Source organism: Scyliorhinus torazame, chromosome 2 (assembly GCF_047496885.1).
Source record: "Scyliorhinus torazame isolate Kashiwa2021f chromosome 2, sScyTor2.1, whole genome shotgun sequence".
In the NCBI taxonomy this organism is placed as follows: Eukaryota; Metazoa; Chordata; class Chondrichthyes; order Carcharhiniformes; family Scyliorhinidae; genus Scyliorhinus; species Scyliorhinus torazame.
In genome coordinates, this window is record NC_092708.1 from 6,683,269 (window position 1) to 6,709,851 (window position 26,583).

At 51.9% G+C, this 26,583-nt stretch overlaps 1 protein-coding gene across 4 annotated transcripts in view; it reads right to left on the reverse strand.

The window, feature by feature from the left end:
- Nucleotides 1–26,583, reverse strand: part of LOC140385864 (natural resistance-associated macrophage protein 2-like) — a 285,160-nt gene that overhangs the window by 16,839 nt on the left and 241,738 nt on the right. For all 4 annotated transcript variants that reach the window (XM_072468468.1, XM_072468492.1, XM_072468477.1 and 1 more), the window contains 4 exons: nt 24,188–24,274; nt 12,272–12,391; nt 5,786–5,935; nt 4,607–4,680 (listed from right to left, as the gene is read on the reverse strand). In XM_072468468.1, coding sequence (XP_072324569.1) covers nt 4,607–4,680; nt 5,786–5,935; nt 12,272–12,391; nt 24,188–24,274 — 431 coding nt within the window. The remainder of the gene's footprint in view (nt 1–4,606; nt 4,681–5,785; nt 5,936–12,271; nt 12,392–24,187; nt 24,275–26,583) is intronic.

Consider the following 26,583-nt stretch of genomic DNA (forward strand, 5'->3'; position numbering starts at 1 on the left):
CAACTTCAATTAATAGCACCTGCCCCTCCACCAACTGGGATTGTAACACCTGCCCCTCTACCAACTGCGATTGTAATACCTGCCCCTCCACCAACAGGGATTGTAGCACCCTGCCCCTCCACCAAACACCAACTATCATTTTAACACCCTGCCCCTCCATCAACAGGGATTGTAACACCTGCACCTCCACCAACTGGCATTGTAACACCTTCCCCGCCACCAACTGGGATTGTAACACACTGCCTCTCCAGCAATTGGGATTGTAACACCTGCCCCTCTACCAACTGGGATTGTAACACACTGCCCCTCGACCAAACACCAACTGAGATTGCAACACCCTACCCCTCACCACCTGGGATTGTAACACCCTGCCCCTCCACCAATTGGGATTATAACACCTGCAACTTTACCAACTGGGATTGTAACACCCTGCTCCACCACCAAACACCAACTGGGATTGAAACACCTGCCCCTCCATCAACTGGGACTGTAACACCTGCCCCTCAACAAACTGGGATTGTAACAACTGCCCCTCTACCAATTGTGAGTTTAACACCTGCCCCTCTACCAACTGGTATTGTAACACACTGCCCCTCCATCAACTGGGATTGTAACACCAGCCCCTCCAACAACTGGGATTGTAACACCCTGCCCCTCCATCAAACACCAACTGGGATTGTAACACCCGCCCCTCCCCCAACTAGAATTGTAACACCTGCCCCTCTACCAACTGGGATTGTAATACCTGCCCCTCTATCAACATGGATTGTAAAACTCTGCCCCTCCACCAACTGTGATTGTAGCACCTGCCCCTCTACCAACTGGGATTGTAACACCTGCCCCTCTACCAACTGGGATTGTAACACCCTGCCCCTCCACCAACTGGGATTTTAACACCCTGCCCCTCCATCAAACAACAACTGGGATTGTATCACCTGCCCCTATACCAACTGTGACGTTAACACCTGTCAATCTACCAACTGGGATTGTAACACCCTGCCCCTCCACCAACTGGGATTTTAATACCCTGCCCCTCCATCAAACACCAACTGGGCTTGTAACACCTTCCCCACTACCAACTGGGATTGGAACACCCTGCCCCTCCACCAACTCGGATTGTAACACCTGCCCCTCCACCAATTCGGATTGTAACACCTGCCCCTCCACCAACTGGGATTGTAACACCTGCCCCTCCACCAACTGGGATTGTAACACCATGCCCCTCCATCAACTGGGATTGTAACACCAGCCACTCCATCAACTGGGATTCTAACAACTGCCCCTCCACCAACTGGGATTGTAACACCCGGCCCCTCCATCAAAGACCAATTGGGAATGTAACACCTGTCCCTCCACCAACTGGGATTGTAACTCCTTCCCCTCTATCAACTGGGATTGTAATCGCTGCCCCTCTACAAACATGGATTGTAACACTCTGCCTGTCCACCAACTGGGATTGTTACACCTGCCCCTCTACCAACTGGGATTGTAACACCTGCCTCTCTACCAACTGGGATTGTAACACCTGCCCCTCTTCCAACTGGGTTTGTAACAGCTGCACCTCTACCAACTGGGATTGAAACAGCTGCCGCTCTATCAACTGGTATTGTAACACCCTGCCCCTCCATCAACTGGGATTGTAACACCCTGATCCTCCATCAACGACCAATTGGGAATGTAACACCTGCCCCTCCACCAACTGGGATTGTAACAACTGCCCCTCTACCAACTGGGATTGTAACACCTGCCCCTCTACAAACTGGGATTGTAACACCTGCCCCTCTACCAACTGGGATTATAACACCCTGGCCCTCCATCAAATACCAACTGGCATTGTAACACCTGCCCCGCCACCAACTGGGATTGTAACACCTGCCCCTCTACTAACTGGGATTGTAATAGCTGCCCCTCCATCAAACACCAACTGGGATTGTATCACCTGCCCCTATACCAACTGGGACTTTAACACCTGCCCCTCTACCAACTGGGATTGTAACACCCTGCCCCTCCACCAACTGGGATTTTAATACCCTGCCCCTCCATCAAACACCAACTGGGATTGTAACACCTTCCCCACTACCAACTGGGATTGGAACACCCTGCCCCTCCACCAACTCGGATTGTAACACCTGCCCCTCCACCAACTCGGATTGTAACACCTGCCCCTCCACCAACTGGGATTGTAACACCTGCCACTCCACCAACTCGGATTGTAACACATGCCCCTCCACCAACGGGGATTATAACACCATGCCCCTCCATCAACTGGGATTGTAACACCTGCCACTCCATCAACTGGGATTCTAACAACTGCCCCTCCACCAACTGGGATTGTAACACCCGGCCCCTCCATCAAAGACCAATTGGGAATGTAACACCTGCCCCTCCACCAACTGGGATTGTAACACCTTCCCCTCTACCAACTGGGATTGTAATGCTGCCCCTCTACCAACTGGGATTGTAACACTCTGCCCGTCCACCAACTGGGATTGTTACACCTGCCCCTCTACCAACTGGGATTGTAACACCTGCCTCTCTACCAACTGGGATTGTAACACCTGCCCCTCTACCAACTGGGTTTGTAACACCTGCACCTCTACCAACTGAGATTGAAACACCTGCCGCTCTATCAACTGGTATTGTAACACCCTGCCCCTCCATCAACTGGGATTGTAACACCCTGATCCTCCATCAACGACCAATTGGGTATGTAACACCTGCCCCTCCACCAACTGGGATTGTAACAACTGCCCCTCTACCAACTGGGATTGTAACACCTGCCCCTCTACAAACTGGGATTGTAACACCTGCCCCTCTACCAACTGGGATTGTAACACCCTGCCCCTCCATCAAATACCAACTGGCATTGTAACACCTGCCCCGCCACCAACTGGGATTGTAACACCTGCCCGTCTACTAACTGGGATTGTAATAGCTGCCCCTCTACCAACTGGGATTGTGACACACTGCCCGTAAAGCAACTGGGATTGTTACACCTGCCCCTCTACCAACTGGGATTGTAACACCTGCCCCTCTACCAACTGGGATTGTAACACCTGCCCCTCTACCAACTGGGATTGTAACACCTGCGCCTCTACCAACTGGGATTGAAACACCTTCCGCTCTACCAACTGGGATTGTAACACCCTGCCCCTCCATCAACTGGGATTGTAACACCCTGCCCCTCCATCAAACACCAACTGGGGTTGTAACACCCTGCCCCTCCATCAACTTGGATTGTAACACCAGCCCCTCCACCAACTGGGATTGTAACACCTGCCCCTCTACCAACTGGTATTGTAATACCTGCCCCTCTACCAACTGGGATTGTAACACTCTGCCCCTCCACCAACTTCGATTAATAACACCTGCCCCTCCACCAACTGGGATTGTAACAACTGCCCCTCTACAAACTGGTATTGGAACACCTGCCCCTCTACCAACTGGGATTGTAACACCTGCCCCTCCACCAACTGGGATTGTAACACCCTGCCCCTCCACCCAACACCAACTGGCATTGTAACACCTGCCCCTCCACCAACTGGGATTGTAACACCTGCCCCTCTACAAACTGCGATTGTAATACCTGCCCCTCTACCAACTGGGATTGTAACACCCTGCCCCTCCACCAAACACCAACTGGGATTTTAACACCCTGCCCCTCCACCAACTGGGATTGTAACATCCTGCCTCTCCACCAATTGGGATTGTAACACCCTGCCCCTCCACCAAACACCAACTGGGATGGTGACACCTGCCCCTCCACCAACTGGGATTGTAACACCCTGCCCCTCCATCAACTGGGATTGTAACACCCTGCCTCTCCACCAACTGGGATTGTAACACCTGCCCCTCCACCAACTGGGATTGTAACACCCTGCCTCTCCACCAACTGGGATTGTAACACCTGCCCCTCCACCAACTGAGATTGTAACACCCTGCCCCTCCATCAACTGGGATTGTAACACCAGCCCCTCCATCAACTGGGATTATAACACCTGCCCCTCCACCAACTGGGATTGTAACACCCTGCCCCTCCATCAACTGGGATTGTAACACCCTGCCCCTCTATCAACTGGGATTGTAACACCCTGCCTCTCCACCAACTGGGATTGTAACACCTGCCCCTCCACCAACTGGGATTGTAACACCCTGCCTCTCCACCAACTGGGATTGTAACACCTGCCCCTCCACCAACTGGGATTGTAACACCCTGCCTCTCCACCAACTGGGATTGTAACACCTGCCCCTCCACCAACTGGGATTGTAACACCCTGCCTCTCCACCAACTGGGATTGTAACACCTGCCACTCCACCAACTGGGATTGTAACACCTGCCCCTCTACCAACTGGGATTGTAACACCCTGCCTCTCCACCAACTGGGATTGTAACACCTGCCCCTCCACCAACTGGGATTGTAACACCTGCCCCTCCATCAACTGGGATTGTAACACCCTGCCCCTCCATCAACTGGGATTGTAACACCCTGCCCCTCCATCAACTGGGATTGTAACACCCTGCCCCTCCATCGTTTGCCTGCTCAGGTTTCTGGTGAATGAATCTTTCTCATTGACAAGGACCTTGTGCTGATCCCAGGTTACTTACACTCCATTGGTGAATTCGTTCATTAATATTTTGAGGCTGGTAAATGTCAGGATAGGGATGAGAGCAAAGGGGAGCTGTGGACAGAAGGAGAAATAATATTAGAAGAGCAATGGCCACCTGGCATTGTGTGACTGAGTTCACTCTGTGAGTGGTGCGAATGGATGTGAAGCACGATCTGGATGAGGGAGTTTGTGTCGGCGTGAGGGTTGGTGTGTGGACAGGGACAACTGTGTGTGTGAGTGTGAGGCTGATAGTGTGAGTGTGTGAATGAGTGTGTGGGGGTGAAGATGCAGCGTGGGGGTGAGAGTTGGTCATGTGACCATGAGGTATGTGACTGAGTGTGAGAGGGTGAGGGTGGTGTGAGAGTGAAAGTGTGAGGGTATGACTGTGAGGGGGTGAGGGTATGACGGTGAGGGTATGAGGAGGTGAGGGTGAAGGGGTGAGGGTAGGGCGGGTGAGGGTATGAGGGTGACTGTTGGTGAGTTTACCTCTTTAGGAAGGGCGTGCTGGCCTTGGAGAGGGTCCAGAGGAGGTTCACAAGAATGATCCCTGGAATGAAGAGCTTGTCGTATGAGGAACGGTTGAGGACTCTGGGTCTGGAGTTTAGAAGGATGAGGGGGGATCTTATTGAAACTTACAGGATACTGCGAGGCCTGGATGGAGTGGACGTGGAGAGGATGTTTCCACTTGTAGGAAAAACTAGAAGCAGAGGACACCATCTCAGACTAAAGGGACAATCCTTTAAAACAGAGATGAGGAGGAATTTCTTCAGCCAGAGGGGGGTGAATCTGTGGAACTCTTTGCCGCAGAAGGCTGTGGAGGCCAAATGACTGAGTGCCTTTCAGACAGAGATAGATAGGTTCTTGATTAATAAGGGGATCAGGGGTTATGGGGAGGAGGCAGGAGAATGGGGATGAGAAAATATCAGCCATGATTGAATGGCGGAGCAGACTCGATGGGCCGAGTGGCCTAATTCTGCTCCTGTGTCTTATGGTCTCCTGGTCTAAGTGTGCGTGCGTAGGTGCATGAGTCTAATTGGGTGTGTGAGTGTGTGAGGGCGTGCGTGCATGTGAACATACAAATGAGTGTGTGTGAGACGGAGCGTGGGGGTAGTGATGGGCAGATAGTGGCTGTGAGGGAATCAGCCAGCTCCTGACAGGACGCTTCGCTTATTCTTACCAGAATACTCTGCAAGACATTGAGAATATCATTCATGAAGGTCAGGTTGGACACATCCTGACACGCTGCCACCACCACGGTGGGGATGATTGCCACTGACCGCGTGAAAGCCACTCGTTTACTCCGGGACCAGGACAGGTTGAGGAAACCCTGTGTGAGCAGACAGAAGGAGAAGTTTGAAAAGGAACAAAGCTGCTCAAACAGCCCCCCCCCCCCCCTGCCCCCTGCACCAATGTGATAGCTTCTAGTACATGTGGTTGGCTAGGGGCTGGTTTAGCACAGTGGGCTAAAAAGCTGGCTTGTAATGCAGAACAAGGCCAGCAGCGCGGGTTCAATTCCCGTACCAGCCTCCCCGAACAGGCGGCGGAATGTGGCGACTAGGGGCTTTTCACAGTAACTTCATTTGAAGCCTCGAGGGATGGCGGGTCTGTCGTATGAGGAGAGATTGACTCGGTTGGGATTGTTCTCGCTGGACTTCAGAAGAATGAGGGGGGAATCTCATAGAGACTATAAAATTCTAACAGGACTAGACAGGGTCGATGCAGGGAAGATGTCACCAATGATGGGTGTGTCCAGAACCAGGGGTCACAGCCTGAGGATTCAGGGTAAACCATTTCAGACAGAGATAAGGAGACATTTCTTCACACAAAGAGTGGTGAGCCTGTGGAATTCACTCCCACAGGAAGTAGTTGATGCTAAAACTTTGAATATATTTAAGAGGTGGCTGGATATAGCACTTGGGGAGAATGGGATCAAAGGCTATGGGGAGAAAGCAGGATTAGGCTATTGAGTTGGATGATCAGCCATGATGGTGATGAATGGCGGAGCAGGCTCGAAGGGCCAAAAGGCCTCCTCCTGCTCCTATCTTCTCTGTATCTATGTATGTATCTTACAAATGTTTTTGGCCCCTTGATGTTTCTGAACTCAACCCAGACAGATTCCAGAAGCGGGAAAGTGGAGCTGAGTCCACAAAAGATCAGCCATGATCTCATTAAATGGCGGAGCAGGCTCGAGGGGTCAGATGGCCGACTCCTGCTCCGAGTTCTTATGTTCTTATATGTTTTAATCACCAATGCAACACCACCACCGTTTCCTTTCTGTCTGTCCTTCCAAACACTGAATAGCCTCAATGTTTAGTTCCCATCCTCGGTCACCTTGGAGCCTTGAATCCTTAATCCCAACTATATCATATCCCTTTGCATCTTTCTGCACAACTCATTCATTTATTTTATTTCAAATGCTCCACACGTTTAGGTACAAAACTTTAAGGCTAATCCTTTTATCGTTCCTTGTTCCGTCCCTTCTATTTGCATATGAGGGGGGTCCTCTGTGTCCTGGGAGGGGGAGGGGGTGGTGCTGCCTAAAAATAAGATCCATTGGTGTGAGGTAAGTGCCATATTATATTATTATTATTAGCATTATTAGATTATATTATTAGCATTGCGCAGGTCAAGGGACACAGCCGGAGTGAGAGAGATACAGACAGTGAGAATTTGGTAGTTTGGTGCAGTGAGGTAACCAGGAAAGGTAAGTGGTTAATCTAATTGTGCTGTTTTTCAGTTAAAAGTGCAGGGTCGTGTCTGATTGGCTGAAGCTGCCCCCACCATAAACTTAAATTAAACTAATTAATTAATTAGTGATGGCTGGTCAGGTGATGTGCTTGAGCTGCTTGATGTGGGAGCTGGCAGATCCCATTGCGAGCTGCAGCGACCACATCTGCAGTAAGTGTTGGCTGCTCGAAGAGCTCCGGCTCAGAGTTGATGAGCTGGAGTCTGAGCTTCAAACACTGAGGCACATCCGGGAGGGGGAGACGTACCTGGACATTGTGTTTCAGGAGGCAGTCACACCTGTCAGAGTAAGTAGTTTAAATCCTGCCAGTGGCCAGGTACAGCAGGGTGTGACTGCAAGTCAGGCAGGTAAAGGGAACCAGCAGTCAGGAACTCAGGAGCCTCAGCCCTTGACTCTGTCCAACAGGTATGAGGCACTTGCTCCCTGTGTGGATGGCGAACAGGGCTGCAGGAAGGATGAGTCAGCTGACCAAGGCACCATGGTTCAGCAGGCCATTCAAGGGGAGGGAGTAAATAGGCAAGTGGTAGTTGTAGGGGATTCTATTATCAGGGGGATAGATAGTATCCTTTGTGAGCAGGATAAAGAGTCCCGCATGGTATGTTGCCTGCCCGGTGCTAGGGTGCGGGACATCTCTGACCGGCTTGAAAGGTTACTGGAGAGGGAGGGGGAGGATCCAGTTGTTGTGGTCCATGTCGGTACCAACAACATAGGCAAGTCTAGGAAAGAGGACCTGTTTAGAGATTATAAAGAGCTAGGATTCAAATTAAAAAACAGGTCCTCAAGGGTCATAATCTCCGGATTACTGCCCGAGTCACGTGCAAATTGGCATAGGGAGGCAAGAATAAGGGAAGTTAACACGTGGCTGAAAGAGTGGTGTGGGAAAGAGGGGTTCCTTTTCATGGGACACTGGCATCAGTTTTGGGACAGGGGGGACCTATACCGTTGGGATGGTCTCCACCTGAACCAAGCTGGGACCAGTGTTCTGGCGAAAAGAGTAAATAGGGTGGTCAATAGGACTTTAAACTAAAGATTGGGGGGGAAGGGAAAGTCAGGGAACCAAGAGGTGAAGTAATCAGTGGGAAGCGTAGCTGCTTAGGAATACAAAAAAGCACGAAAAGACAGAACTCAGGAGAGGTTACGATAGTCCCCATCCCACAAAATACGACACAGTGTATGGAAAGGCTCAGTAAACCAAGGTCCACCATACTAAGAAGACAAAAAGGGACGGTCAATAGAGAATTAAAGGTGCTATATTTAAATGCGCGCAGTGTACGGAACAAGGTAGATGAGCTTGTGGCCCAGATTGTGACTGGCAGGTATGATGTGGTAGGCATCACAGAGGCATGGTTACAGGGGGTTCAGGACTGGCATTTAAACATCCAGGGATACACAACCTATCGAAAAGACAGAGAGGTGGGCAGAGGGGGCGGGGTTGCCTTGTTAATTAGGAATGAAATTAAATCAATAGCACTAAACGACATAGGGTCAGATGATGTGGAGTCTGTGTGGGTAGAGTTGAGGAACCACAAAGGCAAAAAAACCATAATGGGAGTTATGTACAGGCCTCCTAACAGTGATCAGGACCAGGGGCATAAAATGCACCACGAAATAGAAAGTGCATGTCAGGAAGGCAAGGTCACAGTGATCATGGGGGACTTTAATATGCAGGTGGACTGGGTAAATAATACTGCCAGTGGACCCAAGGAAAGGGAATTCATTGAATGTTTACAGGAGGGCTTTTTGGAACAGCTTGTGATGGAGCCCACGAGGGAACAGGCCATTCTGGACTTAGTGTTATGTAATGAGCCAGACTTGATTAAAGATCTTAAAGTAAGGGAGCACTTAGGAGGCAGTGATCATAATATGGTAGAATTCAATCTCCAATTTGAAAGAAAGAAGGTAGAATCAGATGTAAAGGTGTTACAGTTAAATAAAGGTAACTACAGGGGCATGAGGGAGGGACTGATGAAAATCGACTGGGAGCAGAGCCTAGTGGGAAAGACAGTAGACTAGCAATGGCAGGAGTTTCTGGGAGTAATTGAGGACACAGTGCAGAGGTTCATCCCAAAGAAAAGAAAGGTTATCAGAGGGGGGATTCGGCAGCCATGGCTGACAAAGGAAGTTAGGGAATGCATCAAAGCAAAAGAGAAAGCCTATAATGTGGCAAAGAGTAGTGGGAAGTCAGAAGATTGGGAAGGCTACAAAAACAAACAGAGGATAACAAAGAGAGAGATAAGGAAAGAGAGGATCAAACTTGAAGGTAGGCTAGCCAGTAACATTAGGAATGATAGTAAAAGTTTCTTTAAATACATTAAAAACAAACAGGAGGCAAAAGTTGACATTGGGCCGCTCCAAAATGACACTGGTAATTTTGTGATGGGAAACAAGGAAATAGCTGAGGAACTGAATAAGTACTTTACGTCAGTCTTCACAGTAGAAGACATGAGTAATATCCCAACAATTCCGGAGAGTCAGGGGGCAGAGTTGAATATTGTAGCCATCACAAAGGAGAAAGTGCTAGAGAAACTAAGAGGTCTAAAAATTGATAAATCTCCGGGCCCAGGTGGGCTACATCCTAGAGTTCTAAAGGAGATAGCTGAAGAAATATTGGAGGCGTTATTTATGATCTTTCAAAAGTCACTGGAGTCAGGGAAAGTCCCAGAGGATTGGAAAATCGCTGTTGTAACTCCCCTGCTCAAGAAGGGAACAAGGAAAAAGATGGAAAATTATAGGCCAATTAGCCTAACCTCGGTTGTTGGCAAGATTCTAGAATCCATTGTTAAGGATGAGATTTCTAAATTCTTGGAAGTGCAGGGTCGGATTAGGACAAGTCAGCATGGATTTAGTAAGGGGAGGTCGTGCCTGACAAACCTGTTAGAGTTCTTTGAAGAGATCACAAATAGGTTAGACCAAGGTGAGCCAATGGATGTTATCTATCTTGACTTCCAAAAGGCCTTTGATAAGGTGCCTCACGGGAGACTGCTGAGTAAAGTAAGGGCCCATGGTATTCGAGGCAAGGTACTAACATGGATTGATGATTAGCTGTCAGGCAGAAGGCAGAGAGTTGGGATAAAAGGTTCTTTTTCGGAATGGCAACCGGTGACGAGTGGTGTCCCGCAGGGTTCAGTGTTGGGGCTACAGCTGTTCTCTTTATATATTAACGATCTAGATGACGGGACTGAGGGCATTCTGGCTAAGTTTGCCGATGATACAAAGATAGGTGGAGGGGCAGGTAGTATGGAGGAGGTGGGGAGGCTGCAGAAAGATTTAGACAGTTTAGGAGAGTGGTCCAAGAAATGGCTGATGAAATTCAACGTGGGCAAGTGCAAGGTCTTGCACTTTGGAAAAAAGAATAGAGGCGTGGACTATTTTCTAAACGGTGACAAAATTCATAATGCTGAAGTGCAAAGGGACTTGGGAGTCCTAGTCCAGGATTCTCTAAAGGTAAACTTGCAGGTTGAGTCCGTAATTAAGAAAACAAATGCAATGTTGTCATTCATCTCAAGAGGCTTAGAATATAAAAGCAGGGATGTACTTCTGAAGCTTTATAAAGCATTAGTTAGGCCCCATTTAGAATACTGTGAGCAATTTTGGGCCCCACACCTCAGGAAGGACATACTGGCACTGGAGCGGGTCCAGCGGAGATTCACACGGATGATCCCAGGAATGGTAGGCCTAACATACGATGAACGTCTGAGGATCCTGGGATTATATTCATTGGAGTTTAGGAGGTTGAGGGGAGATCTAATAGAAACTTACAAGATAATGAATGGCTTAGATAGGGTGGACGTAGGGAAGTTGTTTCCATTAGCAGGGGAGACTAGGACCCGGGGGCACAGCCTTAGAATAAAAGGGAGTCAATTTAGAACAGAGATGAGGAGAAATTTCTTCAGCCAGAGAGTGGTGGGTCTGTGGAATTCATTGCCACAGAGGGCGGTGGAGGCCGGGACGTTGAGTGTCTTGAAGACAGAAGTTGATAAATTCTTGATTTCTCGAGGAATTAAGGGCTATGGAGAGAGAGCGGGTAAATGGAGTTGAAATCAGCCATGATTGAATGGTGGAGTGGACTCGATGGGCCGAATGGCCTTACTTCCGCTCCTAAGTCTTATGGTCTTATGGTCTTACTCTGGGGATCTGTTATAATAACCCTCACGGAGAGATCTGGAAGATATCAGCCATGATCTGTTTGAATGGCGGAGCAGGCTCGATGGGCTGTGGGGCAGGTAGAATACAAGCTCCCCGCTCGCGGGCGGAAGGCTCACCCAGCTGGGGTACGTAAACTCGCCCTTTAAAACCGGCCCAGACTGGGACACTTCCAGTCCTCCCGACTGGGACGTCTGTGATGTGAGCTGCGTTGTGGCCTGTACGTTACCTAAAAAAATCTTATTCAACTCACCTTCTTGGACCTCCTGAGCTTTCTAACGTTTAAAGGTGGCGCCTGGATCTGCGGCTCTATCAGGCCCCTTCCCGACAGGCTGACGGTGTAAACCCCGCCCACTCATTTCTTTTCCAGAGTGCCTGATAGTCTGGACTAAGCAATGGGCAGTGCAGCTGGAGGGATACACAAAATCTGTATCTCCTCTTCACTGCTTGCTTTCCCACCTATTTTAGTATCATCCACAAATGTTGCTATGTCACACTCTGTCCCCGCTTGCAGATCATTCATCTAGATTGTGAACAGTTGAGGTCCGAGGACTGACTCCTGTGGCTCCCCGCTAGTTACAGTTCACCAACCAGAGAAGGACCCATTTACCTCCAGGATCAGCCTGCCACCTCCTCTCGCCCTGCCTCCCCCACCCACCACGTCTTACCCTGCCTACCCCACACTCCCTGTCTCGGCCTGGCTCTGCTCCTCGCCCGCTGAGTCCTGTGAATCGACACAGGAATATGGAAAAGAAGCCGTGTGTTTCCACTAACCTCCATCACAAACTGCCCTGCGTACGTCCCCGTCATTGTTGAACTTTGACCTGCAGCAAGAATGCCAATAGCCCAGATATAGAGAGCAGGTGTCCCGAAATAACATCCGAGGACAACCCCCTGGAATCACAGATACAGGTACAACGTCATAACAGTGCAGACACCAATCAATTACAATGGGATTGACACGGATATGGGGAGAGAGTGTGGCAGTGGGATTAGTTTGGGATTGATACAGGGCTATGGGGAGAGAGTGGGGCAGTGGGATTAGTCTGGGATTGATACAGGGCTATGGGGAGCGAGCGGGGCAGTGGGATTAGTTTGGGATTGATACAGGGCTATGGGGAGCGAGCGGGGCAGTGGGATTAGTTTGGGATTGATACAGGGCTATGGGGAGAGAGTGGGACAGTGGGATTAGTTTGGGATTGATACAGGGCTATGGGGAGAGAGTGGGGCAGTGGGATTAGTCTGGGATTGATACAGGGCTATGGGGAGCGAGCGGGGCAGTGGGATTAGTTTGGGATTGATACAGGGCTATGGGGAGCGAGCGGGGCAGTGGGATTAGTTTGGGATTGATACAGGGCTATGGGGAGAGAGTGGGGCAGTGGGATTAGTTTGGGATTGATACAGGGCTATGGGGAGAGAGTGGGGCAGTGGGATTAGTCTGGGATTGATACAGGGCTATGGGGAGCGAGCGGGGCAGTGGGATTAGTTTGGGATTGATACAGGGCTATGGGGAGCGAGCGGGGCAGTGGGATTAGTTTGGGAATTGATACAGGGCTATGGGGAGAGAGCGATGCAGTGGGATTAGTTTGCGATTGATACAGGACTATGGGGAGTGAGCGGGCAGTGGGATTAGTTTGGGAATTGATACAGGGCTATGGGGAGAGAGCGGGGCAGTGCGAATAGTTTGCGATTGATACAGGACTATGGGGAGTGAGCGGGCAGTGGGATTAGTTTGGGAATTGATACAGGGCTATGGGGAGAGAGCGGGGCAGTGGGATTAGTTTCGGGATTGATACAGGGCTATGGGGAGAGAGTGGGGCAGTGGGATTAGTTTGGGATTGATACAGGGCTATGGAGAGCGGGCGGGGCAGTGGGATTAGTTTGGGATTGATACAGGGCTATGGGGAGAGAGCGGGGTAGTGGGAATAGTTTGGGATTGATACAGGGCTATGGGGAGTGAGCGGGCAGTGGGATTAGTTTGGGGATTGATACAGGGCTATGGGGAGAGAGCGATGCAGTGGGATTAGTTTGGGGATTGATACAGGGCTATGGGGAAAGAGTGGGGCAGTGGGATTAGTTTGGGATTGATACAGGGCTACGGGGAGAGAGTGGGGCAGTGGGATTAGTTTGGGGATTGATACAGGGCTATGGGGAGTGAGCGGGCAGTAGGATTAGTTTGGGATTGATACAGGGCTATGGGGAGAGAGTGGGGCAGTGGGATTAGTTTGGGGATTGATACAGGGCTATGGGGAGAGAGCGTGGCAGTGGGATTAGTTTGGGGATTCACACAGGGCTATGGGGAGAGAGCGAGGCAGTGGGATTAGTTTGGGGATGGATACAGGGCTATGGGGAGAGAGCGAGGCAGTGGGATTAGTTTGGGATTGATACAGGGCTATGGGGAGAGAGCGAGGCAGTGGGATTAGTTTGGGGATGGATGCAGGGCTATGGGGAGAGAGCGGGGCAGTGGGATTAGTTTGGGGATTGATACAGGGCTATGGGGAGAGAGCGGGACAGTGGTATTAGTTTGGGGATTGATACAGGGCTATGGGGAGAGAGCGGGGCAGTGAGATTAGTTTGGCGATTGATACAGGGCTATGGGGAGAGAGCGGGGCAGTGGGAATAGTTTGGGATTGATACAGGGCTATGGGGAGAGAGCGGGGCAGTAGGATTAGTTTGGGATTGGTACAGGGCTATGGGGAGAGAGCGGGGCAGTGGGATTAGTTTGGGATTGATACAGGGCTATGGGGAGTGAGCGGGGCAGTGGGATTAGTTTGGGGATTGATACAGGGTTATGGGGAGAGAGTAGGGCAGTGAGATTAGTTTGGGGATTGATACAGGGCTATGGGGAGAGAGCGGGGCAGTGGGATTAGTTTGGGGATGGATACAGGGCTATGGGGAGAGAGCGGGGCAGTTGGATAAGTTTGGGGATGGTTACAGAGCTATGGGGAGAGAGCGGGGCAGTGGGATTAGATTGGGATTGATACAGGGCTATGGGGAGAGAGGGGCAGTGTGATTAGTTTGGGGATTGATACAAGGCTATGGGGAGAGAGCGGGGCAGTGGGATTAGTTTGAGGATTGATACAGGCCTGTGGGGAGAGAGCGGGGCAGTGCGATTAGTTTGGGGATTGATACAGAGCTATGGGGAGAGAGTGGGGCAGTGGGATTAGTTTGGGGATTGATACAGGGCTGTGGGGATTGAGTGGGACAGTGGGATTAGTTTGTGGATTGATACAGGGCTGTAGGGAGAGAGTGGGGCAGTGGGATTAGTTTGGGGATTGATACGGGGCTATGGGCAGAGAGCGGGGCAGTGGGATTAGTTTGGGGATTGATACAGGGCTATGGGGAGAGAGCGGGGCAGTGGGATTAGTTTGGGAATTGATATAGGGCTGTGGGGAGAGAGCGGGGCAGTGCGATTAGTTTGAGGATTGATACAGGGCTATAGGGAGAGAGTGGGGCAGTGGGATTAGTTTGAGATTGACACAGGGCTATGGGGAGAGAGTGGGGCAGTGGGATTAGTTTGGGATTGACACAGTGCTATGGGGAGAGAGTGGAACAGTGGGATTAGTTTGGGATTGACACAGGGCTATGGGGAGAGAGCGGTGCAGTGGGATTAGTTTGGAGATTGATACAGGGCTATGGCGAGAGAGTGGGGCAGTCGGATTAGTTTGGGATTGATACAGGGCTATGGGGAGAGAGTGGGGCAGTGAGATTAGTTTGGGGATTGATACAGGGCTATGGGGAGAGAGTGGGGCAGTGGGATTAGTTTGGGGATTGATACCGGGCTATGGGGAGAGAGTGGGGCAGTGAGATTAGTTTGGGGATTGATACAGGGCTATGGGGAGAGAGTGGGGCAGTGGGATTAGTTTGGGATTGATACAGGACAATGGGGAGAGAGTGGGGCAGTGGGATTAGTTTGGGATTGATACAGGGCTAGGGGGAGAGAGTGGGGAAGTGGGATTAGTTTTGGGATTGATACAGGGCTATGGGGAGAGAGTGGGGCAGTGGGATTTGTGGTGTTGGGTGTTCTGACACACAGAAGAGCCAACACAGTTGCATATGGTACAACGCTTCTTTATTTAAACTCACTATTTACAACTTGGTCTTTGCACTCTGCACGTGGGGGGCTCCCTGCTTGTGGTGTTTCAACAGCTCTGTCTTGTTCCCTTCTCCCCAGACCTACTGCCCTCCAGGTGTCGTGCTCGTGCTTTTTATGTGGTTGGTGTTCTTGTCTGTGATTGGTTGTGGTGTTGTGTACTCTGATTTGCCTGTTAGTGTGTCCATCATGATGTGTGTGTTTGAATATCATGACATCCCCCCTTTTTACAAAGATATGTGCCTACGTGGTAATAAATATGATCGTGACGTGAGTGCATCTAAGAGTGTGTGTGTGTCGTGTGCAGCATGTGTCTATGACGGAACTATGTACATGGGGCGATGTCGAGTGCGTCACATGAATCCAGTTGTACCATAACATAACAGAAATGCGAACGAGAGAAGAAAAAAAAATTTGAACAGTTGTCCAGTCAGACGACATCTGGAACGATAAACAACAACAGGTTATCATGTAAAATTGTCCAACTTATTAAACATATGAACTGTATTATAAGTCCATTCTAATGGGTTTGCGACGAATTCGGGTTGACCGCCTTAAGGGTGGATCAAGAACCACCGGCTGCTGTGCAGGCATGGCCATGGGTGGCGATGGAAAGGGCGTGATGTGCGGCAGCTCCACAAAGTCATCCGCGGAAGCCTGTTGAGGATCTGGCGTGTTGTGTGGCTGTGAGCGTGGAAGTCGGCGAAGGGCGCGCCGATTGCGGCGACGCACGGAACCATCCGGCATGCGAACCAGGAACGAGCGGGGAGCCACTTGTCGGAGGACTTCGGCCGGTGCTGACCAGCCACCATACGGTTGATGGACGCGTACTTTGTCTCCGGAGGACAGGGGGGGCAGGTCCGTCGCTCGTGTGTCGTACCGACCTTTCTGGCGATCACGCTGCAGTTGCATGTCCCGAAGAACCGCCTCATGGTCTGTTGTCGGTGCCAGGACGGAAGGTACCGTCGTCCTGAGGGAGCGACCCATTAGTAGCTGCGCTGGCGAGAGGCCCGTGGATAACGGGGCCGATCGATAGGCCAGCAAGGCAAGGTTAAAGTCCGATCCGGCATCAGCCGCCTTGCACAGGAGCCGCTTTGCGATGTGGACACCCTTTTCAGCCTTCCCGTTCGATTGTGGATGCAGAGGGCTGGATGTCACATGAGTGAAACCATATGCTGCGGCAAAGGACGACCATTCACGGCTGGCAAAACAAGGTCCATTGTCTGACATGACAGTCCTTGGAATGCCATGGCGAGCAAACGTTTCCTTGCAGGCCCCAATGACTGCGGACGACGTCAGATCATGGAGAGGCATGACTTCCGGGTAGTTTGAGAAGTAGTCTATAATAACAATGTAATTTCTGCCGAGCGCGTGAAATAGGTCAACACCCACCTTCGCCCAGGGGGACGTCACCATCTCGTGTGGTAGAAGTGTTTCCGGAGGTTGCGCTGGCTGAAACCTCTGACAGGTTGTGCAGTTGAGCACCATGTTGGCTATGTCTTCATTAATACCCGGCCAATATACCGCCGCCCGGGCCCTTCGTCTGCATTTTTCGACGCCCAAGTGGCCTTCGTGTAGTTGACGAAGAATCATCTGGCGCACACTGTGTGGAATGACGATCCTATGCGATTTCATAAGGACCCCGTCTATATTGGTGAGATCATCTCGCACATTATAAAACTGGGGGCACTGCCCTTTTAGCCACCCTTCCGTCATGTGGCGCATCACTCGCTGCAGCAGAGGGTCAGTCGCCGTCTCTGCACGTATGTGGGCCAGACAAGGATCATCAGCTGGCATATTTGCTGCTGTCAGAGTCACGTGTGCCTCAATTTGACGCACGAACCCCTCCGCATCTGGTGGTGTGCTCACTGCTCGGGAAAGAGTGTCCGCCACTATGAGTTCCTTCCCCGGAGTGTAGATCAGTTCAAAATCGTACCTCCTGAGTTTAAGTAAGATGCGCTGGAGGCGAGGAGTCATGTCGTTCAGGTCTTTGTTAATGATGTTGACCAGGGGGCGGTGGTCAGTTTCGACCGTGAATCGTGGCAGGCCATACACATAGTCGTGGAACTTGTCCAGTCCAGTTAACAAGCCCAGGCATTCTTTTTTGATTTGCGCGTAGCGCTGTTCGGTAGGGGTCATGGCTCGTGAGGCATACGCAACCGGGGCCCATGATGACGTGCTGTCTTTTTGCAGGAGTACCGCTCCAATACCAGATTGGCTGGCGTCTGTTGAGATCTTTGTAGGGCGAGTCGCGTCAAAGAAGGCCAGCACTGGTGCCGTGACCAGTTTGTGCTTGAGCTCCTCCCATTCCCGCTGATGCGACTGGTGCCAGTTGAATTCCGTCGATTTTTTTACGAGATGGCGCATGTTTGTTGTATGAGAAGCCAGGTTGGGAATGAACTTCCCAAGGAAGTTGACCATGCCCAGGAATCTTAAGACAGCCTTCTTGTCAGCCGGTCGTGGCATGGCTGTGATGGCGCTAACCTTGTCTGCATCGGGACGGACCCCGGACCTTGAGATGTGGTCCCCGAGGAATTTCAGCTCCGTCTGGCCGAAAGCACACTTCGCACGGTTGAGACGCAGGCCATTTTGCCGTATGCGGGTGAAGACACGTCGAAGACGATGCATGTGTTCCTGCGGAGTGGTGGACCAAATGATGATATCGTCCACATATACACGTACCCCTTCGATGCCTTCCATCATCTGCTCCATAATGCGGTGGAATACTTCAGATGCCGAAATGATGCCGAATGGCATCCGGTTGTAGCAGAATCTGCCAAAAGGGGTGTTGAATGTGCATAGTCTTCGGCTGGCCGGGTCCAGTTGGATCTGCCAGAATCCTTTGGACGCATCCAATTTAGTGAATATGTTGGCTCGCGCCATCTCGCTGGTGAGGTCTTCTCGTTTCGGGATGGGATAGTGTTCCCGCATGATGTTGTTGTTCAGATCTTTTGGATCTATACATATACGGAGCTCGCCAGAGGGCTTCTTTACACAGACCATGGAGCTGACCCATGGCGTGGGCTCCGTGACCTTGGATAGGACCCCTTGGTCCTGAAGAATCTGCAGTTGTGCCTTGAGGCGGTCTTTGAGAGGCGCAGGAACCCTGCGAGGTGCGTGAACGACAGGGATGGCGTCCGGTCTGAGTCGAATCTTGTACGTGTGTGGCAATGTCCCCATGCCTTCAAAAACCTCCTGGTTGTGAGCGAGGAGGGAATGGAGATTCGCGTGGAACTCAGCATCCGGGAAGTCGGATATCTCATCTGGAGAGAGAGACATGATGCGCTGTACCAGGTGAAGGACCTTACACGCTTGTGCGCCCAGTAACGAGTCCTTTGATGAGCCCACAACTTCGAAGGGGAGTGTGGCCGTGTACCTCTTGTGAGTCACCTGTAGCTGGCAAGATCCTACGGACGGGATAACGTTCCCGTTATAGTCAACCATCTTAAGCCGGGATGGTGTGATGGGTGGTTTGACCTTCATGGCCTGGACTGCAGAGTAAGCAATCAGGTTGGCGGATGCGCCGGTGTCCAGACGGAAGGCGACGCGCGATCGGTTGACCGTCAGGGTGGCACACCACTCATCGTCTGGATTGATGGCATTGACCTTGTTGACATCAATGACGGCAACTCGGAAGTCATCCTGGTCATCTGCATCACTTAACTGGAAGTCGTGATGCGTGGGCTGGACGGTCCTGACTCGTGTGCGAGGTTGCCGAGGATGCGCCGGATCCATGGGTTGAGCCGCACGACAGCGGGCTGCGTAGTGGCCTATCATGGCACATCTGTTGCACTGTCGGTATTTTGCAGGACATTGCCCTTTTAAGTGTAGACCTCCACAATTGCTGCACGTCATGACGTCACGACGTTCGTTGCGCCACTGCGCATGCGCAGTGCGATCTTGCGGTGGGCGCGCCTGCGCAGTGCGTCCCTCGTTGTGGCCGTTATTTTTGGCGCGCACCTGCGCGGGAGACCGCGAAAAGCGCGGGAAGCGGCCGCTGTCGTCCGGGCCGTGGGGCGGGAAGAAATCGACGGCCTGGATGCGTTCAACGTCGTGGGCGGCCTGGCTTGCCGATTCGACGGCTGGGGACCCCCTCCGTGCCAACCCGGACGCCTGAAATCGGTCAAAACGGCAGGTAGCATTTTCATGGAGGACACAGGCTTCCACAGCAGACGCTAAGGTGAGGCTCCTTATTTTAAGAAGCTGCTGGCGTAGGCCACTAGAGGCAACGCCAAAAACAATCTGGTCCCTGATCATGGACTCTGTAGTGGTGCCGTAACCGCAGGACTGCGCTAGAATCCGGAGGTGCGTCAAAAAGGGTTGAAAAAGCTCCTCCTTACCTTGCAGGCGTTGCTGAAAGATGTATCTTTCGAAAGTTTCGTTTACTTCAGTTTGAAAGTGCTGGTCCATTTTGAGGATGACCGTGTCATATTTGGCCTGGTTTTCGCCTTCCTCGAACACCAGTGAATTAAAGACATCATTTGGGTGGGGGCCTGCATAGAAGAGGAGCATTGCAATCTTCGAATCATCCGAGGCATTCTGTTTTTCGGTGGCACGGATGTACAGGTCAAATCGCTGCCTGTAGAGCTTCCAGTTGGTGCCTAGGTTCCCCGTGACTTGCATCGGCTGCGGTTTGCCGGTGTGGTCCATGTCCAGAATGGCAGGTTGGTAGGCAGGTATCGATCCACTCCTGTACCATGTGGTGTTGGGTGTTCTGACACACAGAAGAGCCAACACAGTTGCATATGGTACAACGCTTCTTTATTTAAACTCACTATTTACAACTTGGTCTTTGCACTCTGCACGTGGGGGGCTCCCTGCTTGTGGTGTTTCAACAGCTCTTTCTTGTTCCCTTCTCCCCAGACCTACTGCCCTCCAGGTGTCGTGCTCGTGCTTTTTATGTGGTTGGTGTTCTTGTCTGTGATTGGTTGTGGTGTTGTGTACTCTGATTTGCCTGTTAGTGTGTCCATCATGATGTGTGTGTTTGAATATCATGACAGGATTAGCTTGGAGATTGATACAGGGCCATGGGGAGAGAGCGGGGCAGTGGGATTAGTTTGGGGATTGATACAGGGCTAGGGGGAGAGAGTGGGGCAGTGGAAGACAGTGTGATTGTGAGGTTTAAAGGCCGAGTGTGAGTGTGTGGTATAGAGTGTGAGCTGTGAGTGTGAGGTGTGAGTATGACGTATGGAGGCAGAGTGTGAAATGAGTGTGAGGTTTACAGTGTGAGTGTGAGGTTTAAGGGATGGGATTCTCCGATAATGGGGCTATGTCCCCACGCCCCCGAGAAAATGGGCGCGAATCACTCTGGACATTTTTCTGGAAAGTTTGGATTGATTCTCCGTTTTACAGGGGTCTATCCAGGCCTCGGAGTGCCCCACGCAACTGCTGCTGCCAATACGGGGCCCTCACTTCCTGCCGCGGGCCTCCTGCGGCGGCGGCCCCGAGCGACATGGTGGACCCACACAGCAGGCCGGCGCCCGAGAAGCAGGCCCTCCTCCCCCCCACATTGCACACGCCGCCGATCGGTGGTCCCCGCTCGCGGGCCTGGCTACAGTGGAGGCCCCTCCCCGGTGACGGATCCCCCCGCCCCCCCACCAGGATTCCCCCCCACCAGGTCAGCCACCGCAACCGCCACTCCGAGCTCCCGCCGGGTGGAACCAAACAGGAACCACGCCGAAGTGAACTCGAACTGTCGCCCGCAGAGAATCACCGCGGGGGCCTCTTTCAACGACCCCAGACCGGCGCCGCGTCGACCGCGCGACTGGCGACGATTCACCAATCAGCGGAGAATCACCAATCGGCGGAGAATCGCATGAAGGCGTCGCGGGTCCGACGCCCCATTCTCCTCCCCAACGCCGGGCGCGATTGCGGCGTGGAGGCTCGGACAATCTCGGCCATGGCGTGAGTGTGAGTGTGAGGTTTACGGTGTGTGTGAGGTATAGAGTGTGAGCGTGAGGTATACGGTGTGAGTGTGAGGTATAGAGTGTGAGTGTGAGGTTTACAGTGTGAGTGTGAGGTTTACAGTGTGAGTGTGAGGTATAGAGTGTGAGGTGTGAGTGTGAGGTATACAGTGAGTGAGGTTTACGGTGTGAGTGTGAGGTGTACGATGTGAATGTGATGTATAGAGTGTGAGTGTGAGGTTTACGGTGTGAGTGTGAGGTTTACGGTGTGAGTGTGAGGTTTACAGTGTGAGTGTGAGGTATAGAGTGTGAGTGTGAGGTTTACGGTGTGAGCGTGAGGTATACGGTGTGAGTGTGAGGTTTACGGTGTGTGTGAGGTATAGAGTGTGAGTGTGAGGTTTACGGTGTGAGCGTGAGGTATACGGTGTGAGTGTGAGGTTTACGGTGTGAGTGTGAGGTTTACAGTGTGAGTGTGAGGTTTACAGTGTGAGTGTGAGGTATAGAGTGTGAGGTGTGAGTGTGAGGTATACAGTGAGTGAGGTTTACGGTGTGAGTGTGAGGTGTACGATGTGAATGTGATGTATAGATTGTGAGTGTGAGGTATAAGGTGTGAGTGTGGGGTCTACAGCGTGAGTGTGAGGTGAGTGTGAGGTTTGTGGTTGTGAGAGGGGTATATGGTGTGAATGTGTGGTTTACGGTGCGAAGGCGCAAGGATAATCCAGGGAACTACAGGCCGGTGAGCCTTACTTCAGTGGTAGGGAAATTACTGGAGAGAATTCTCCGAGACAGGATCCACTCCCATTTGGAAGCAAGTGGACGTATTAGTGAGAGGCAGCACGGTTTTGTGAAGGGGAGGTCGTGTCTCACTAACTTGATCGAGTTTTTCGAAGAGGTCACAAAGGTGATTGATGCAGTTAGGGCAATGGATGTTGCCTATATGGACTTCAGTAAGGCCTTTGACAAGGTCCCTCATGGCAGACTGGAACAAAAGGTGAAGTCACACGGGAGCAAGGGTGAGCTGGCAATATGGATACAGAACTGGCTAGGTCATAGAAGGCAGAGAGTAGCAATGGAAGGATGCTTTTCTAATTGGAGGGCTGTGACCAGTGGTGTTCCGCAGGGATCAGTGCTGAGACCTTTGCTGTTCGTAGTATATATAAATGATTTGGAGGAAAATGTAACTGGTCTGATTAGTAAGTTTGCAGTCGACACAAAGGTTGGTGGAATTGCGGATAGCGATGAGGACTGTCAGAGGATACAGCAGGATTTAGATCGTTTGGAGACTTAGGCGGAGAGATGGCAGATGGAGTTTAATCCGGACAAATGTGAGGTAATGCATTTTGGAAGGTCTAATGCAGGTAGGGAATATACAGTGAATGGTGGAACCCTCAAATGTATTGAAAGTCAGAGAGATCAAGGAGTACAGGTCCACAGGTCACTGAAAGGGGCAACACAGGTGGAGAAGGTAGTCAAGAAGGCATACGGCATGCTTGCCTTCATTGGCCGGGGCATTGAGTATAAGAATTGGCAAGTCATGTTGCAGCTGTATAGAACCTTAGTTAGGCCACACTTGGAATATAGTGTTCAATTCTGGTCGCCACACTACCAGAAGGATATTGAGGGTTTAGAGAGGGTGCAGAAGAGATTTACTAGGATGTTGCCTGGCATGGAGGGCATTAGCTATGAAGAGCGGTTGAATAAACTCGGTTTGTTGTCACTGGAACGATGGAGGTTGAGGGGCGACCTGATAGAGGTCTACAAAATTATGAGGGGCATAGACAGAGTGGATAGTCAGAGGCTTTTTCCCAGGGTAGAGGGGTCAATTACTAGGGGGCATAGGTTTAAGGTGCGAGGGGCAAGGTTTAGAGGAGATGTACGAGGCAAGTGTTTTACACAGAGGGTAGTGGCTGCCTGGAACTTGCTACCGGAGGAGGTGGTGGAAGCAGGGACGATAGTGACGTTTAAGGGGCATCTTGACAAATACATGAATAGGATGGGAATAGAGGGATACGGACCCCGGAAGTGTAGAAGATTTTAGTTTAGACGGGCAGCATGGTTGGCACGGGCTTGGAGGGCCGAAGGGCCTGTTCCTGTGCTGTACTTTTCTTTATTCTTTGTTCTTTGAGTGTGAGGTATACGGTGTGAGTGTGAAGTGTGAGGTATACGGTGTAAGTGTGAGGTGTGAGTGTGAGGTCTAGAGTGTGAGTCCAATGGGCAGCACGGTAGCATTGTGGATAGCACAAATGCTTCACAGCTCCAGGGTCCCAGGTTCGATTCCGGCTTGGGTCACTGTCTGTGCGGAGTCTGCACATCCTCCCCGTGTGTGCGTGGGTTTCCTCCGGGTGCTCCGGTTTCCTCCCACAGTCCAAAGATGTGCGGGTTAGGTGGATTGGCCATGCTAAATTTCCCATAGTGTCCAAAATTGCCCTTAGTGTTGGGTGGGGTTAATGGGTTATGGGGATAGGGTGGAGGTGTGGACCTTGGGTAGGGTGCTCTTTCCAAGAGCCGGTGCAGACTCGATGGGCCGAATGGCCTCCTTCTGCACTGTAAATTCTATGATACGGTGTAAGTGTGAGGTGTGAGTGTGAGGTATAGAGTGTGAGTGTGAGGTAAAGAGATTAGTCTCAGGGAGGAAGGTGTTTATATTTATTGAATGTGTTCCGATGTGAAATATGTTTTCCTCGTGTTCCTTACCCCTTTGAAAATATCCACTTCCAAGGTATGGTTGTCCTTTGGCAGTTTATCGAGGTAGGGACTCCCACTCTTTGCACACATGTTATACTACAGGAAACAAAATATAGCGCAGTTACAGTGGAGATATAATTGAATGCAGAATGACAGCATGATGAGGGGTCTGGATGGAGTGGGTAGAAAGGAACTCCTTCCATTGGCAGAGAGGTCAATAACCACAGGGCAGAGATTCCGTCATCAGTGGAAGGATTAGAGTGGAGTTAAAGAGGAACATCTTTCACCGCAGGAATTCACCATGGGGGGAGGAGGATCTGGAATTCACCGTGGGGGAGGAGGATCTGGAATTCACCGTGGGAGGAGGATCTGGAATTCACCGCGGGGAGGAGGATCTGGAATTCACCGCGGGGAGGAGGATCTGGAATTCACCGCGGGGAGGAGGATCTGGAATTCACCGTGGGGAGGAGGATCGGGAATTCACCGCGGGGAAGCGTATCTGGAATTCACCGCGGGGGAGGAGGATCTGGAATTCACCGCGGGGAGGAGGATCTGGAATTCACCGTGGGGAGTAGGATCTGGAATTCACCGCGGGGAGGAGTATCTGGAATTCACCGCGGGGAGGAGGATCTGGAATTCACCACGGGGAGGAGGATCTGGAATTCACCGTGGGGGAGGAGGATCTGGAATTCACTGCAGGGGAGGAGGATCTGGAATTCACCGCGGGGAGGAGGATCTGGAATTCACCGTGGGGAGGAGGATCTGGAATTCACCGCGGGAGTGAGGATCTGGAATACAGCACGGGGAGGAGGATCTGGAATTCACCTCGGGGGGAGGATCTGGAATTCACCACGGGTGGAGGATCTGGAATTCACCGCGGGGAGGAGGATCTGGAATACACCGCGGGGCTGGGGATCTGGAATCCACCGCGGGGGTTAGGATCTTGAATTCACCGCGGGGGTGGGGATATGGAATTCACCGCGTGGGGAGGATCTGGAATACACCGCGGGTGTGGGGATCTGGAATTCACCGCGGGGAGGAGGATCTGGAATTCACCGCGGGGGGGGGTGGGGATCAGGAATTCACCACGGGGGTGAGATTCGGGAATTCACCACGGGGGTGAGGATCGGGAATTCACCGCAGGGGAGGAAGATCTGGAATTCACGACGGGGGGGTGAGGATCTGGAATTCACCGTGGGGAGGAGGATCTGGAATTCACCGTGGGGGAGGAGGATCAGGAATTCACTGGAGGAGAGGAGGAACAGGAATTCACCACGGGGTGAGGAGGATCTGGAATTCACCGCGGAGAGGAGGATCTGGAATTCACCGAGGGGGAGGAGGATCTGGAATTCACCGCGGGGAGGAGGATCTGGAATTCACCACGGGGGGAGGAGGATCTGGAATTCACCGCGGGGAGGAGGATCTGGAATTCACTGCGGGGGGTGGGGATCTGGAATTCACCGCGGGGAGGAGGATCTGTAATTCACCGCAGGGGGTGGGGATCTGGAATTCACCACAGGGGTGAGGATCTGGAATTCACCGCGGGGTGAGGATTGGGAATTCACCGCGGGGTGAGGATTGGGAATTCACCGTGGGGTGAGGATCAGGAATTCACCGCGAGGGTGAGGATTGGGAATTCACCGCGGGGGTTGGGGATCGGGAATTCACTGCGGGGGGGGGTGAGAATCTGGAATTTACTGCGGGGTTGGGAGGATCTGGAATTCAACGTGGGGGAGGAGGATCTGGAATTCACCGCAGGGGGTGGAGGATCTGGAATTCACCGTGGGTGTGGTGAGGATCTGGAATTCACCACAGGGAGGAGGATCTGGAATTCACCGCGGGGGTGAGGATCTGGAATTCACCGCAGGGGGAAGAGGATCTGGAATTCACCGTGGGGGTGGTGAAGATCTAGAATTCACCGCAGGAATGGTGAGGATCTGGAATTCACCATGGGGTGGGGGAGGATCTGGAATTCACCGCAGGGGAGGACGATCTGGAAATCAACGTGGGGTGGGGAGGATCTGGAATTCACCGCGAGGGAGGAGGATCTGGAATTCACCGCGGGTGTGAGGATCTGGAATTCACCGCGGGGAGAGGAGGATCTGGAATTCACCAAAGAGGGAGGAGGATCTGGAATTCACCGCGGGGGTGAGGATCTGGAATTCACCACGGGGAGAGGAGGATCTGGAATTCACCACGGGGCTGGTGAGGATTTGCAATTCACCGCGGGGTGGGGGGATCTGGAATTCACCGCGGGGTGGGGAGGCTCTGGAATTCACCGCGGGGTGGGGGGGATCTGGAATTCACCGCGGGGGTGGTGAGGATCTGGAATTCACCGCGGGGTGGGGAGGCTCTAGAATTCACCGCGAGGTGGGGAGGATCTGGAATTCACCGCCAGAACGGCA